At 33.0% G+C, this 15,471-nt stretch overlaps 2 protein-coding genes across 3 annotated transcripts; both read left to right on the top strand.

Moving 5' to 3' along the window:
• Positions 1 to 923: 923 nt before the first annotated feature.
• Positions 924 to 7,496, top strand: LOC104247320 (uncharacterized). 2 transcript variants are annotated; one of them, XM_009803293.2, is made up of 9 exons: positions 924 to 1,037; positions 1,191 to 1,313; positions 3,684 to 3,764; positions 3,855 to 3,943; positions 4,064 to 4,138; positions 4,745 to 4,806; positions 4,893 to 4,958; positions 6,564 to 6,749; positions 7,083 to 7,496. In XM_009803293.2, the coding sequence occupies exons 2-9, from the start codon at positions 1,191 to 1,193 to the stop codon at positions 7,160 to 7,162; spliced, it is 762 nt and encodes a 253-aa protein (XP_009801595.1). In that variant the 5' UTR covers positions 924 to 1,037; the 3' UTR covers positions 7,163 to 7,496. The 2 variants fall into 2 exon arrangements, with proteins under 2 accessions (XP_009801595.1, XP_009801594.1); XM_009803292.2 differs by having other exon boundaries at positions 4,890 to 4,958.
• A 3,783-nt stretch (positions 7,497 to 11,279) lies between these two features.
• LOC104247319 (expansin-A11-like) lies at positions 11,280 to 14,338 on the top strand. The gene is made up of 3 exons (XM_009803291.2): positions 11,280 to 11,612; positions 12,261 to 12,582; positions 13,579 to 14,338. The coding sequence occupies exons 1-3, from the start codon at positions 11,471 to 11,473 to the stop codon at positions 13,883 to 13,885; spliced, it is 771 nt and encodes a 256-aa protein (XP_009801593.1). The 5' UTR covers positions 11,280 to 11,470; the 3' UTR covers positions 13,886 to 14,338.
• Positions 14,339 to 15,471: the final 1,133 nt, after the last annotated feature.

The following is a 15,471-nucleotide window of genomic DNA, read 5'->3' as shown; positions in this document are numbered from 1 at the left end:
TAGGAGTATTTCTTTGTATGAATGTAGTTGGGGAGTGTCCTCCATTTTGTTGGTATACGGTGATTCCGGTGGTTTGTTTGGTATTTTGGGTGGGTTGTCCATTGGATTGTTCTAGTGATGGATGAGAGTTTCTCTCTCTTCTAATAGCTCCTTAGGGCTAAAGGAGTTGTATGTTGAATAAGCAGGAGAGATGTTCTTGGTTTGGATGCAGCTGCTTCAGAGAGAAAAGGTAGTAGACAAATTTGTTAGTCTAAACAGATTCTTGACAAATTATGTGCATAAACCATCAATTATTATGCAAAAATTAAGATACTAAAATAATGCTGATTTTACAAGTAATACTCAAACCTTTTTGTCTTAATTTATATGGCACATAATCTTTTTTAGTGTACTCTAAAAAGAATATTATTTATAATTATATAAATGTTTAAGACTTATTTTAAATATAAATTTAAATAGTTTCTTTTTAGTGGGCGTTTGGATATAGGAATTATAAAATTTCAGAAAAATATAAAAACAAATTCAATTAAAAATGGTATTTAAAAATTAAAGTTATGTTAGGATATAAATACAATTCTGGTTTGTTTTTAAGTTTTTGTGAATGATGTGAAATGAAAATTTTGAAAATAGTTTTTTGGAGTTTTTTAAAGTTTCAAAAAAATTCGAAATTCATTTTCATGTGAAAAGTTAAAAATTTATGGCCAAATATTGATTTCGAAAAAAAGTAAAAAAAATTCGGAAAAGGTGAAAAAAACTTATGGCCAAACGGGCCCTTAAGTTTGTGCCCAATCAAAGAATGACACATAGTTTTTTCGGAAAATAAATTGAAAAGCTGAGGGATACGTGGATAAGCTTGAACAGAAAACCGGTTGGACCGGTAATTAGGGCAGATAAGAAAGCCGGCGCTATAAAAGATAAGAAAATAAGAGTAAAGCGGTTAGGGCGTAAACGAAGAAACGAAGCCGGAGAAGAGGGCTCTTCTTTTCGTGGAGAAGAACAATAATAGGAGTATTATCTTATCCTTATTCTTACCAAAGGTATTATTATGCTAATTACATCCTTTTATTCTCAGATCTAATCGATTTTACCCTAAGTTTTTTCATTTGTAAGCTTAATTTCTTCTTCCTCGTTATAATTTGGACAATTTGTGTTTGGCTTTTAAATATTTGTTTACGATTTGTGAATTATAGATGGATCGGTACCAAAAAGTGGAGAAACCAAGGGCAGAAACACACATTGACGAGAATGAGATTCGGATTACCAGTCAGGGTCGCATGCGCAGCTATATCACCTATGCTATGACCCTGCTTCAGGTGAGTTTTTTCTTAATTTTTTTTTATTTTTTTTAATGATTTGCTGTTTGTTTATCTATTTTACTGATTCAATCCCGTTTAATAATTTCTTAGACCCAGTAAATACTGATGTGTGTGTTTTATTATTAGTAATAGTAGAAGGAAGTTTTAAAGTCATGATGGAAAATGTTGTTTAATGGATTCTAATATATGAAAATTGTTAAATTTGCATTGAAATGGATTGGTGCCAATCGTTTTGAGATGTCCTAAGATGCTAATGTGTAATTCTTAGAAGTGTTTGTTTTGTTATTATGCTTCTGTTGCATTAGCTTGCATTGAGAAGACGGTGTAATTTGTTGCATTAGCTTCGCTTGTACTGCCGCTTGCAACACTTATTTTCCTGGTTGATGTGTTTGCTTTTGTGTAAATTTCAGTTTTGTTTTGTTATGTGCTTGTTTATCTATTCTACTGCCTCCATCCTGTTATATATTGTGCTTCGTTAAATTTGGCTTATATAATTTATTGGTAATACTGTAATAGTAGAAGGAAATATTGAAGTTATGATGGAATAAAATTTTAGTTGATTGAAAGCACCTCATCAAAAATTAAAATTTGCATAGTTTGTAGGATTTTGTATAGTTAAAATTATGAAATTTGTATAGAAAATGGATTGGGAGTTGGTCATGTTGAGAACACCTTAAATGGCAATATGTAATATTTGAAAATGTTTGTTCGTTTTATGCTTTTGAAGATGCTTAAGTTCGTTTGTGCTTGGATATAGGCAGTGGAACTGTTTGTAATCTAACTTCTTTCTTTGGTTTGAGTTCACCTTCACTTTTTTGGGTGAAAGAGTAGAAGAGTGTTAATTTGTTGCATTAGCATTGCTTATAGTGCCATTAGTAACACTTATTTTCCTGGTTGGTGTATTAGCTTTTGTATATATTTAGTTAGAGATAAATCATGTCTTATTATTATCAAAGCACTCCTGAGTTATATGCGCTCAATCTTATCAATTTGTCTAGAATTAGCTAAAAGGAAGAGTAATCATCAGCAAATAATTTCGTGCTTAATTCGGTGGAAACCAATGTTTTAAAAGGCCGGGGCGTGAGGCGAGGCGTTTTACCTCTGACGAGGCGAGGCGTAAGCCCTGAGACATGGGGCGTAAGTCCCATGAATCTTTAAATTTTACTAACAATTTTAAGATAGTATAAAATAAAAAATAATTATAAATATTACATTAAAATCGCAAAATTATAACAAATAATTCATTTAAAATACTTATAAATTATAATTCAACTATGAATAATACAAAAGGTATGACATACACCATAATATGCAAATTAGCTGCAACGTCGTTACAACTCAAACATCAAAAGTAATGTATTCGATGTGAAATCTTATATGTATCTCTTAAGGAGTAATGAATCTTGAAACAATTTCGATATCATAATTTGATTTTTTTTTAAAATACTCGTTTTATTTAATATGCTTTCTATTTGAAAGAGAATTTATATAAAAATATAATTCACAATTTAAATATGATTCTCTAGCATAATTTATTTTTAAGTTTAAACAAGTTAATAAAGTGACACATAATTCACCATACTATATCATGATAACTAATTATTTGTAAATATTTACTAGCTAATACTGAGCTATTAAATTAATAAGTATTGTATCTCATAAACATGAAAAAATAATATGTAGGAAAATAATTATAAAAAAAGTTATGGACTAATATAATAAAGACATAATAAAAGTTAATAAATAAATACTTTTAAATGAAAGATTTATTTAAAATCTACTATCATAGCAGTCTTAGTAGATAACATACAATAATTTTTATTTTAATTATGACATAAAATACTCTCAACTTAATAATTTATGATTAAGAAAAAAGTAATTTTGAATAGTCAACGATTTATTAAGAAAATGTAAGGATTTACAAGGTTAGTTACATGCAATTGCATAAAATTCTATTAGGCGAGCCCAATACGCTGTGCGTTGGGCATGTCCGGGGCGTAAGCCCCGACGGCCAAGGCGTAAGTCTCACGGAACTAAGCCCCACACATATGCCCAGGGCATTTTACGAGTGCTCTTCCCAAGGCCGAGCCTCGGGCGAGTCCCAATTCTGCCTTTTAAAACAGAGGTGGAAACTACCATTTCTTATTCTTTTTATGGAACCCCCACTCCCTTGTTGATCTTTTTGCATGATGGGGCATTGGAGATTTTAATGTCAATACTTGAAAAAAGTTTTAAAACCTAGTTATTCAGACCTTGCTTACGCCTATAATGTGCATGCATATTTTTTACCATTCTATATTTAATATTATCCTGTATGGTGTCGCTCTTGAGAACTTGATGTCCTTGTTATTTATGCAACATTTGTAGGAAAAAGGATCAGATGAGATTGTGTTCAAGGCAATGGGAAGGGCAATCAACAAGACAGTAACAATTGTGGAACTGATTAAGGTAAAATGTGAATACATCTCCTTTATTGTTCCTGTTGTTCTATGTGTTCGATTTCTGATGAATTTTGGATATTGACATGGCTTTGTGCAGAGGAGGATTGTTGGTCTTCACCAAATAACGTCTATTACATCCACTGACATTACTGATACATGGGAACCCCTTGAAGAAGGCCTCCTACCGTAAGTGCATAATTGAAGCTTTGGGAATTAGATTGTTATTTTTATTTTAAAAAAATTAAAGTTGTGGTGCCCCATCTATTGCTCTATTTCTATACATAACTTTTTTATTATTGGCTGCAGTCTCGAAACCACCAGGCATGTCTCAATGATCACAATAACTCTCTCAAAAAAGGAGCTGGATATGACTTCAGTGGGGTGAGTATTTTTTGGTCTTTTTATAGTGGAAATTTTGTCCTCAGCAACTATAGCACATCAGATTTAATATTCATTCATTTTTTGAGTCTTCTACGTAATATTTTCTATCTTACTCTGGAATGCATGCGATAGTAGATCTTCCTATTCTGAAGTACTTCGTTTGTCCTGTACTCGATATGGGGTTTAATATGTTAATTTAATTTATTATTTTGGGCACCCATGAAGTCCCATGTTTTATAGAAGATTGGGTGTCTTTCATAGAAAACTATGTCCTTTTGTAGTTTTTCTACCTTTTTGGTTTACTTATATACAGGTGTGTTTTGCCCCAAGCTGTTTACTTTATAAAAAAATTGATTTATTATTATATTACTAGTAGTAGGAGTGATATACGTGGTTGAAAAATTAGTTAAGAAAGAGAGTCAGTATTTAACGTTCCAATCTTGAAGAGGTCTACACTTGTGTACACTGCAATCATTCAAATGGTGCTCAATGTGCAAGTCTTATAGAATATGTGATCATCATGCAAGTATTATGATGATGACCACATATACTTGGAAGCTAGGACTTTGCAAAGCTTGTGGCCTCATGGTTTGCTCTCGCCTGCAGATACCAACCACCATTGCCAGCAGACCAGGTGAAAGTGTTCACAGATTTTGATTACGATGGAGGTTTGTTATATTTTTTAAAAGGATGCAAATACTGGTAATATGTAAAACAGAATGGTATTATTTGCTAATATCTGAATATTTAGAAGGATCACCTAGTGGTGGAAGAAGAGGCCGCGGTGGTAGAGGAAGGGGAAGGTCTAGAGGTTTCGCAGGTATGCATTCTTGTTTAGCTTTTTTTTTTTTTTAAATGTTCTTTTTATAAGGGCTCCACAGTTCATGTAAGACTTTCAGCTTGCTCCTGTAAACAGATGTTTTGATGCTTTTGGAGGTTGGCTTGTTCTCTTGATTGTGCGAGTGTTTCTTCTAGGATATTAAGTTGGAACGTTGGGTGAATGGCCCTCTATTTGTTCAATATTTAGATGGAATAAAAATCATTTTTAACTGTTACCTTTAAATTTTGTTTTAAAAAAAAAAGGCAGACATCACCTTTATCTAAGCTGTTCTCTTCCTTTACATAAAAGCAGACATAGAAGAACTATGCATACACGTCCTGGTAAAGGGATTCATTGCTGCGGTAGGAGGAATTGTGCATACATGTCCTGGTAAAGGGATTCATTTCTTGGGAGATAGATCGCATTTTAGAAAATCTTTCAGCCAAAGAATGAGGAACCAAGTCAATAAAGTTTAACTAGAGAAAAGGACGGAAGAAAATATTACCGGAAAGTATTCAGATCATCACTAAATGCTATAGCTAGTCTTTTTGCTCTTGCAGATGTTTTTATCAGGTTATGCTATGTATTTAATGATGTGTTGCACAAAATTCTTGAATAGTATAGGTTGAAGAAGGTAAAGATATAATTTAAAAACACCCTTCTGAAGAAGAATTTAAAGACGCATACTTTTTGTGAGAAACCATACTATCTCAGCATCACAAAAAAGAAAATGAAAAAAAGAGAACATTAAGAAAACCATATTATCTCAATTAAATTATCTTACTTTGTTGGTGAAAGAATACTATAAATTTTTATTATCACGTCCCTAGGGAGTGGCTTAGTGGTTGAAAAGTTGGTTTGACAACCTTTGGAGGCCAAGGTTCAACTCCGGGCGGGGTCGACACTAGGTGAATTCTTCCAGTTTGCCTTAGTCGAGGTTCAGACTGCTACCACGTACTATGCTGATTAAAAATAATATATATCATCAAAGCAAAATGAGATATGCCAATTCTATATATTCTTCTGCAATAATGTTCTTCATTAATGACGAATGCTAAGATCTTATGGAAATAAAGAATAAAGAAAAAGATGAATACTAAGGTCTGATAAAAAAGCCAATTGTCAACCCTGAACATCCTTTTCCCAGCAACAGCTAACATATACATACATGTATAGAAGTGTGTGTGCTTTTTGCTACGAGGTAGATTTCCATTTGAGTGAAGTTGTACGCTGAAAATTACAATTTTATAAGTTGGAATAATTCATTTTGACCGCTTCAATGAAATGTAGGCTCGTTTGAGATGGTGGTGTTAAGTGCCAACTTCAGATTTTGTCATGTCTGGACGTCCACCTGATGTTTTGAATTCTTATGCTTAAAGTCAGTGAGATTTTCATGACATATACAAGGAGTACTCTCTTCTACCATTATTAAAAAAAGAAGGAATACTCTCTTGTTTTGACCATATACATAAATGCCCCTATATGTCAGGTATTATGAAAGAGTAGAGGGTTGCTCTACTTCATAGTGTAATTGGCTGATTTTAAGAATGCGAGTAAAAATGATTACTGTTCTGTTCATGACGTTCTGGCTGCTATCACATCCAGGAAATGGCTTTATGTCGGCTGAATACGATGATGGTGGGTATGATCGCAATCGGAGCTATGGTAGGGGTAGAGGTCGAGGCAGAGGTCGTAGCTTCCGTGGCCGTGGAAGGGGAGGGTACAATGGCCCTCAGGATACCCAGCAAGATGCTGGCTTCTACAATCAAGAAGCACCCATGCAGGGCCGAGGTAGAGCTTTGCTTTCCATAGTTTATGTTCTGGGGATTATTCTGCATATTTAATTCAGTGCTGATGATCAACTCCTTACCTTGCCCTCTCAAAATTTAATATTTCATGGGTATTTTTTACCGCGTTGCATGTGGTATGCTTCATGCTGTGAACAGTTTTGTTCAGAAGCATTATAAGTTTCTTGAAAATCCACGCTGGAATGGAGTTTATGCAATGCCCGTGTTCTTTCTGTTTCGCGGTTGAAGATGCATCTCCGAATAGACGTGGACTGGACGAATAACTGCTAGTTATCAATACTTGCCTTCTGTAACTAAGGTTATTTTGTTGTTGTAGGCCGTGGACGTGGGAGGGGAACTCGTGGTAGGGGACGTGGTTTCAGAACTACTGGGCCGATCCATGGAGGTGGTGCTTAAAGGTCAAACTTGGAAGAATACAGAGATTATGTGCTATGAGTGCCTGCTCCATGTTCTATTGTTTTTTCTTTCCTCAGTTGTTACCCGTGTTAACCGTAGGTTATTGATCTGTAATCAGAGTAGACTAATTATAGATTTCACGACCGCCCGTATGTGGTGAGTTATTTTTTTTCCTTGATATCTTCTAGTATTTTCTTTCTGGTAGATTAGGTGCTTGATCAAGTGTAATTTCCTTAGTGAGCAGCACATTCTTTTATTTGTCTGTGTTTGACATGTTCAGTGTTGACCTCAATGCGTAAATTTGCCTCTGTTTTTAGTTGGCAGAATACTCAAATTACATTATGTTCTGCTGCGTCTTGTACTTCATTAGCTATTGACAGTCTTCTGCTTTTACAATGATGTTGAGTTATTAACTTATTATAGATTGCTCTATGGTTCTTAACAAACAGTGCAACATGACAAACACTGGGAGGAGTAAGGGGCTTTCTCGCCTACACGTTCTCGCGTGGTAAAAGAACTTGGATCGTCGATCTCTTCCTTAAAGATTGGGATGAACCAACGTTAGTAGATGGTAAAAAGATGGTGCGAGAGGTATCCCTCTCTTCTTTGAGCCATCCTAGGACAGAGTGGAAGCTTTGGTCTGAGGTGAAGTGGTATACATTTTCTAGCGACATAAAAATCTCTAACTAGTCTAAATTAACCTAACAAATATTGGACCAAAAGTAAATGTTGGAACGTTATTGGATGATGAAAATGTGGTGATGTAAAAACAATAATGACAATATATTAGATATAGAAAATACCGCACAAGTGGATGAAAATCTGAAAGCTTTAAAGAAGTCATACAAGTTGCTTTTGTTTTTTTACCAATTTCTCAAGGAAAGAATAATACTGGAGCCGATTCCTCCTAGAGTAGCTGTGAATACGAATAAGAGAAACTCCATTTCTGTTACTCTACGGATTGAGTTTGCTAAGAAAAAAAATCGAGTAGCTTGTGGGCCGGTCGTCATTGCAAACTAGCTGATCAGTGGGGGTAAGAGAGTGTTCCGTTGGTGTTCTCAGTCTCTGCTGCGACTACCTCTCTTCTCTTCTCTTTTAGAAAGGTAAATGACCACTAGAGAGGCAAGCGCTTTCATGGATGCGGTAAACCAATCAATCTTTTCGTTACATATCGGGGGTTTTTGAAGAAAAAGGTAGAGAAGGAAGGGTGGTTGAAGCAGGACCATAAGAAGTACCTAACGGTTTCACTGTCGTTAGATTGTGTGGCAACGTGCAGAAATGATTTTTTGGCGAGTTCGGTCAGGAGGGACAAAAGAGAGATGCTTTCTATCAGTCAAAAAAGCAGATATCGCCCCCCATGCTCCCACGGTCCGCTTACGACTGGAGTTATAAAATGATAGACCGGCCAGTCAATAGTTCTACAGCTTTTCTAATTCCTGGCAACAATTGCGGTGCCCTTTTCTTTTTCTTTATATTTTTGCCTCTTTTGTGCAAAATTGTCCCCTTCACATTCTTCTTTGATAAGAAGTCCAAGTTTGATTTTACAAGATTTTTGTAAGCTATTTGCATATTAATATATTTTTTGGAAACTGGATATATTTATCATTTCTGAAACAGATCATCAGCTATTTCAAACCTTGAACCATTCAAACTTTTTACTTGTTAAAATGTCCAAATGATTAGCATTCAACAGTGTTTTACTTGATTGGATTAGATAATACTCTTTGTTATGTCAAATATTTTTTGATAAATTAAATTTGTTTCGAAATACTTAGCGTTTTAGGAAAATGAAAAGTTATTTTTCAGTTTCTTTTCCTAAATTTGCCCTTAAATTTTTTATTAGTGAACTATTAATTTAGCGAGACATTCGAAAAGAGATACTCCCTCAGGTCCACTTTAATTGTCTTTTTGTTTATTTTTACACATATTAAAGATTTACGTTTTAACATTAATTATCAATAACATTAAGCATATTAACCTTTACTTTTCTTTAATTTGTTCACTGGAAATATAACCGATACTTCGAGACTCTTTATTACAAGGGCAACTTTGGAGGAAAAAAAGTTAATTCTTTCTTAATTTTTTAAAAAATTAAATATTGTGGATCACAAAAAGCTTGACAAATATTCTTATGATTAAGGTTCTAAATGTCTTTTTTAATAAGTAGATTGCATGCAATATATTAACTATATAATCAGTCGTTAGTTGTGATTTTATACAGCCAATGCCTCTAATATACGTGTCGACGTACTGTACTGTCATGTTTGACAATTTGTTATCAGAAACCATATGGTGCCTATTTTTCTCTAAGAAAAAGAAAAAGAAAAAGAAAAAAACCATATGGTGGGTATTTTTGTCTCAAAAAAAGAAGAAAAATAATAAACATATGGTGGGTATTGAAAAAAGCATAGGGTAGACTCTTCTATCAACTAACTGTTTGCTTGACGGTGGAGACGATGATCACATGGGTAGTTTCAAGTATTGTCAAGATTGGAAAACATTAAACACATATTTTCTTCCAAAAATATTATTTTTCTATTATTAAAGTCTAAAGACAAAATATAAAGATATATTTCTACTTTCTCTCGATACACGCCGTAATTAAAGGCATAATTTGGTGTAAATGAGGAAAGACTTGTGATCAACCAACCTTATTGACCAAAAAATCAAATTTAATCTAATTACATTTAATTTTTTTTTGTTTCTTTTGTATATACGAAATGGTGATAAATGGAATGCTTTCACACTTGTGGTACAAAGGATTGTGCCAACAACTTTATCCAGCTGGATTTCAACATTTTCTTGAATGGTAGTAAAAGCGCTGGTTTTTCGATCAGGTTTTGAATAACTTTTTAGTTATAATGCTATTTCTAAAATGACTACTAAGATTATTTACTCGATTTTTTTGGTGATCAAAATATATTGTCTGTCTATCGTAGCAAAGTCGTTTCTTGTGTAAAACGAGTAATTGACATTATTTATTATGTTACGCACACTAAAATTTCACGAGAAACACTTAAAAGTACCAAGCAAAGCTTGGAAATGGCTTATGACAATTTAATATTTACATCAAATCATATTAATTAGCATAAAAGTAATTAAAAGAAATAAAAAACAAAAAAAGAGGAACCCCCTCTTTATACTATATCTCAAAGATGGATTTACACCGATCTTACCGGCCTAGATGGGCAGATTTGCAGGAAATGTTATCAAGATAGATCTTAGTATAATTGTCGTTAAGTTATAAAATATAGGTAATATTTTAAAACAAAAAGGAATTAGCACCTAGGTACAAAGCATAATACAGAATCATTAATATTTAATTGGACCACAAAGACAAGTAAAATAGTAAATAAAAAAGGTTTTAAAACACAAACATGTGCATTACACATGAGAATGATGGGACAGATGCATGTAATGTCAAAGCAAGGCCATGTGAGATAAAATTGACGTGAAATATTATTATATTTCCTATGAAGAACATTTAATAAATTAGTTATTTGTCGCATAAACAAACAAGAAAATACTTTGGAAAAATATGAGAAAATTGAGATTGGGATTTTGATCTATACTGATTCTCTGTTGGGAAAACCATGTGGTTCAGAACATAGGTTTCATATACTGAACATGGGAATAATTGAATAAGGTCCAGACATTTTTCAGATTTCTGCAGAGAAATTACAATTTGGGAAATTTCATTATAAGTCCCTGATATATCAACGAATTTTAATTTTAATTTTAATTCTTATAAAATTTTGCAAAGTATACTTAACATTCAATTAATTAAAAATGTGTAATTTTGATTCGCTTGCATGTGAATCTTTACACATTTAACGAATTATTAACAATTTAATCATTTTATTACCAATTATTATATTAAATTAATACTGCTACTCCATATTTGAAAGTAATAAAATACTAAATATAATCTCGATATAAAAATTTTTCCATGTAAGGGGTCCATAAACATACATTTTAATTAATTCAATATTAATATGCTTAGTGAAATATCATAAGGACCAAAATCAAAATTTATCAGTTATTGAGGGGTTAAAATTGTAATTATCTTTTACAACATTAAAATAAATGGTGTCCTTTTTTTCTTCCCACCCTAGTTGCAGTAATCACATGTGAGGTAGTTGTATTAAATAGCCAAAACCCCCTATATAAGTAGCAGCTACTTTTCTTGGCTAAGCCATTATTTGTACACAAGTGATCCCAATTCTAATTCCTCAATCTTTCTTTCTCCACAAAAATCTCAATATTTCTTCTTCTTCTTCTTCTGTTTCTTTGCTTTAACAAAAGAAAATGGCCAACATTGGCATTTTAGCATTGGGTGTCATATTTGCATTTTGTAACCATTTTTTCAGTGCAAATTGTTTCTCTGCTTCTGGATGGCAGAGTGCTCATGCCACTTTTTATGGTGGATCTGATGCTTCTGGCACTATGGGTAAGCACAACATTTTATGTTCGATATATATTTTGTCTGTTTCATTTTATACGATACTTTTTCATTTTTAGTCTGTTCGAAAAAAAAATTATTTTTAAAAGCCTTTTAACTTCAAATTGTGTTTTATTCGTAATTTCATGCTCGTATAATTATAGAAATGTCATAACATGTTTAAAATTACAAGTTCAAAACATACTTTTGGTATGTGATAAGAACCTTGTCGAATATTGCCATATAATATGAAATGAGGGAAAAGTAAAAATGAGCTGAATCTTGATAATAAAGAAATGATATGCAGTCAAACCTTTCAATAACAATCAGTGGCGAAGCCATGTGGTTATAACCACCTTCGTAGAAAAATAACATTGTGTACATAGGTAAAATATTATGTTTTACAGGTATATAACACATATTAAACACCCTTTGTCGGAAACTTTTTCACTTCTTTTAAATTTGAACATCATTGGATAAATCTCTAGCTTCGCCAATGATATCAACCTTGTTTTATTCCAAAAAAAATTTGGCTGTTTTTGTAAAATGTTGGTATAAAGAACATATATTATAACATAACATAAAAAATTAGTTCAAAAAAAAAACCTTAGCTGTTATAAAGATGTTGATTGTGTTTTTGTTTCTTATGTGAGACAGGGGGTGCTTGTGGATATGGAAATTTGTATTCAACAGGGTATGGTACAAACACTGCTGCATTAAGTACTGCATTGTTCAACGATGGAGGATCCTGTGGCCAATGTTACAAGATCATGTGTGATTACAATCAAGATCCTAAATGGTGCAGAAAAGGAACATATGTTACAATTACAGCCACTAATTTTTGTCCACCAAATTATGCTCTTCCTAGCAACAATGGTGGATGGTGCAATCCTCCTCGACCACATTTTGACATGGCTCAACCTGCTTGGGAAAACATTGGCATTTACAGAGGTGGTATTGTTCCTGTCCTCTATCAAAGGTACTTTACTTCTCTCATTGTAATTTAAGAGCGTCGAAGGAGAGCCTTGGCGTAATTAGTAAAGTTGCTGCCATGTGATCAGTAGGTTACGATTTCGAGTCGTGAAAATAATCTCTCGTAGAAATGTAGGATAAGACTGCATATAATAGGTCCTTGTGATCCGGCCCTTCCCCGAATCTCATCCACAACCAAAACTTACAGAGGAACAATACCACCTCTGTAATTGAGTTAGGCATATATTCATTGCCGGGTAAATTTGGATACAAGTTAGACCATTTAATAGATTGGACCAATATGGACAGTGTATATAACCAAAATCAACTTGTTTAGTTGTTTGGGACTGATGTGTAATTATTGTTTTTACATAACCCAAATCGACAGATAAAGAAACTTATTAAAACATATAAATATTTTTTTTTTAGGTTTGGTTGGTTAGATATTGTTATGATAATAAATGAAAAGTGCTTTTATTAGCATGATTTGGTAGTTACCTATATTGTTTAGCTCAAATTAATCTGCCTATCTGGAAGCAATAAGTTTTGGGTAGATTATGAAGCAATAGGTCCCCTTTGGCCATAAATTTTCTTTTCACTTTTTTCCAAAAATATTTTACCTTTTGTTCAAAATTAGTGTTTGGCCATAAAAATTTTAATTTTCACTCGAAGATAAATTTTGGAATTTTTTAAAAATTTAAAAAACTCCACACACAACTCTAATTTTTAAATAACATTTTCACTTGATTTTTTTTTTTTACTTTTTTTTCGAATATTACAATTCTTATGTTCAAACGTCCACAAAATTTATTTCAACCTGACCATTTCATGCCCCTAAGTCTGTTCAAATTACAACAATAACAAATTCAGAATAATCTCACAAGTGAGTATGGGAAGGTAGTATGTATGCAGATCGTACCCCTACAACAAGATAGAGCTGTTATTTTCGATAAATTTAGGAATTCAAATGCATTTTGACTTGAAAATTTGGGTGTTTTTTCAGGATTCCTTGCGTGAAAAAAGGTGGAGTTAGATTTACAATTAATGGAAGGAACTATTTTGAGCTATTGATGATAAGCAATGTAGGAGGGGCTGGATCTGTACAATCTGTTCAAATTAAAGGCTCAAAAACAAACTGGATGACAATGTCTAGAAATTGGGGGGCCAATTGGCAATCCAATGCATATCTCAATGGCCAACCCTTGTCTTTTAAGGTCACCACTACCGACGGTGTCACCAAAACATTCTTAAATGTTGTCTCTTCCAACTGGCAATTTGGGCAGACATATTCAACCTCTATTAATTTCTAATTAAAGAAACTTTGAAAGTACAGGATTTAGAGTTCGTGAGTTCATGCGTCATAGGCAGCGGCGTGCTTACTCTTTTGCTGAAAGCAGCCCGCCCTCCCCCCTCCCCCCTACATGGATGGTGAATTTTTCAATTTTTTTATTTAATCATCTGATATTCGAAACACACTGGCCAAACTAATGGCTAAGGTTCGATAGAATGGTGATGGTTAAGTAAGTTATGAACTCTAGTCCAAAGCTGCTGAAAACATAAATATGTTAGAAAATTATTGTGTGTATTTATACTAGTTTGAAATTTGCATTTTTATTGTGTTATCAAAGGATCAATAAGACACTTTTGTCTTTGATGCAAATGTTGTAACTGCATCAATCATACTTTCTAATTTTTTTGTTTTTTCTTTGTAAGCTTGTAATATGGTCATTTTCAATGTTATATTATACTACATATTTTTGTTATCTTGTATCAAATGTTTGTCTTTTTTTGCTGCTAAATTAGTTTGTAAATAATTAAAGTAAACCTGGTTAAATTATATATAAATTCTCATTCTTGTGTAAGTTAATAATTTTTATAAAGCCGATTAATAAAGATTAAACTTCATTATGTGGACTTACAAGCAGTTGGAACTTGGAATTTTCTGTTTATAACTATGCCCTACGTTTTTTTCTATTTCAACCCTATTAATCAACGTGATAATAGATTCATCTTTAAAGTAAGTGAGACAGTATTAAATTACTAATCATTTGCGTGTTTTTAAGACAAGAGGGGTTGCTTCGATGGTAAGCAACCTCCTCCCCAAGAGCAAGGTGAGAAGTTCTTGGAGGGAAGGATGTCAGGGGTCTATATGGAAACAGTCTCTCTATCTCAGGGTAGGGGTAAGGTCTGCGTACACACTACCCTCCCCAGACCCCACTAAATAGGATTATACTGGGTTGTTGTTGCGTGTTTTTGTTTAACCCTATTCACTATTGAGACAATAGCAAATCCTATTTAAAGTACACGAGAGATTGGTCCTTTTCTTGTTTTGGTTCAACCCTATCTTTCAATAAAGTAAGAGTTTAAATTATATACATCGTTAGTATAAGTAATTTTTACATCATCAGATCACTTGAATAAATTCAGTATACAGGTTAAGTCTTTGTTTGTTCATACATAAGATAAGAGTAATTCATTTCTCAACACTGAATATTCAATGAAATCAAAGGAAAAAATATGGATTTATTTCCGCTGGCTGCATAGTACAATTAAATAATAAGGATACAAGAGACACCATGCGCTAATAAATCCTCTCACAAAATCTTCTCAAACTATACAAACACACACTTCGAGTTTGTTTCTTGTTAACTTTAATCCATGGACTTCTTAAAATATTATTAACCCCCCAAAAGAATCAAAAGAAAGACAGCCAGCACAAGTCAAAAGAGAAATTAAATTTAGGAAGATTTTCGTTACTATAAGACTATTAAAGAGATAATAATACAAAAGATTGAGATCAGTTAATGATTTGCAAGTATGGCAGTAATATATTTTTATATATAGCAGATTCCAGTCAATTTAAATATCGTAGTAAATTTCCATCAATAATCAAGCT

Source organism: Nicotiana sylvestris, chromosome 4 (genome assembly GCF_000393655.2).
Source record: "Nicotiana sylvestris chromosome 4, ASM39365v2, whole genome shotgun sequence".
Lineage (NCBI taxonomy): Eukaryota > Viridiplantae > Streptophyta > Magnoliopsida > Solanales > Solanaceae > Nicotiana > Nicotiana sylvestris.
The sequence above is the reverse complement of the archived record's forward strand: the minus strand, read 5'-3'. Positions and strand labels throughout refer to the sequence as shown.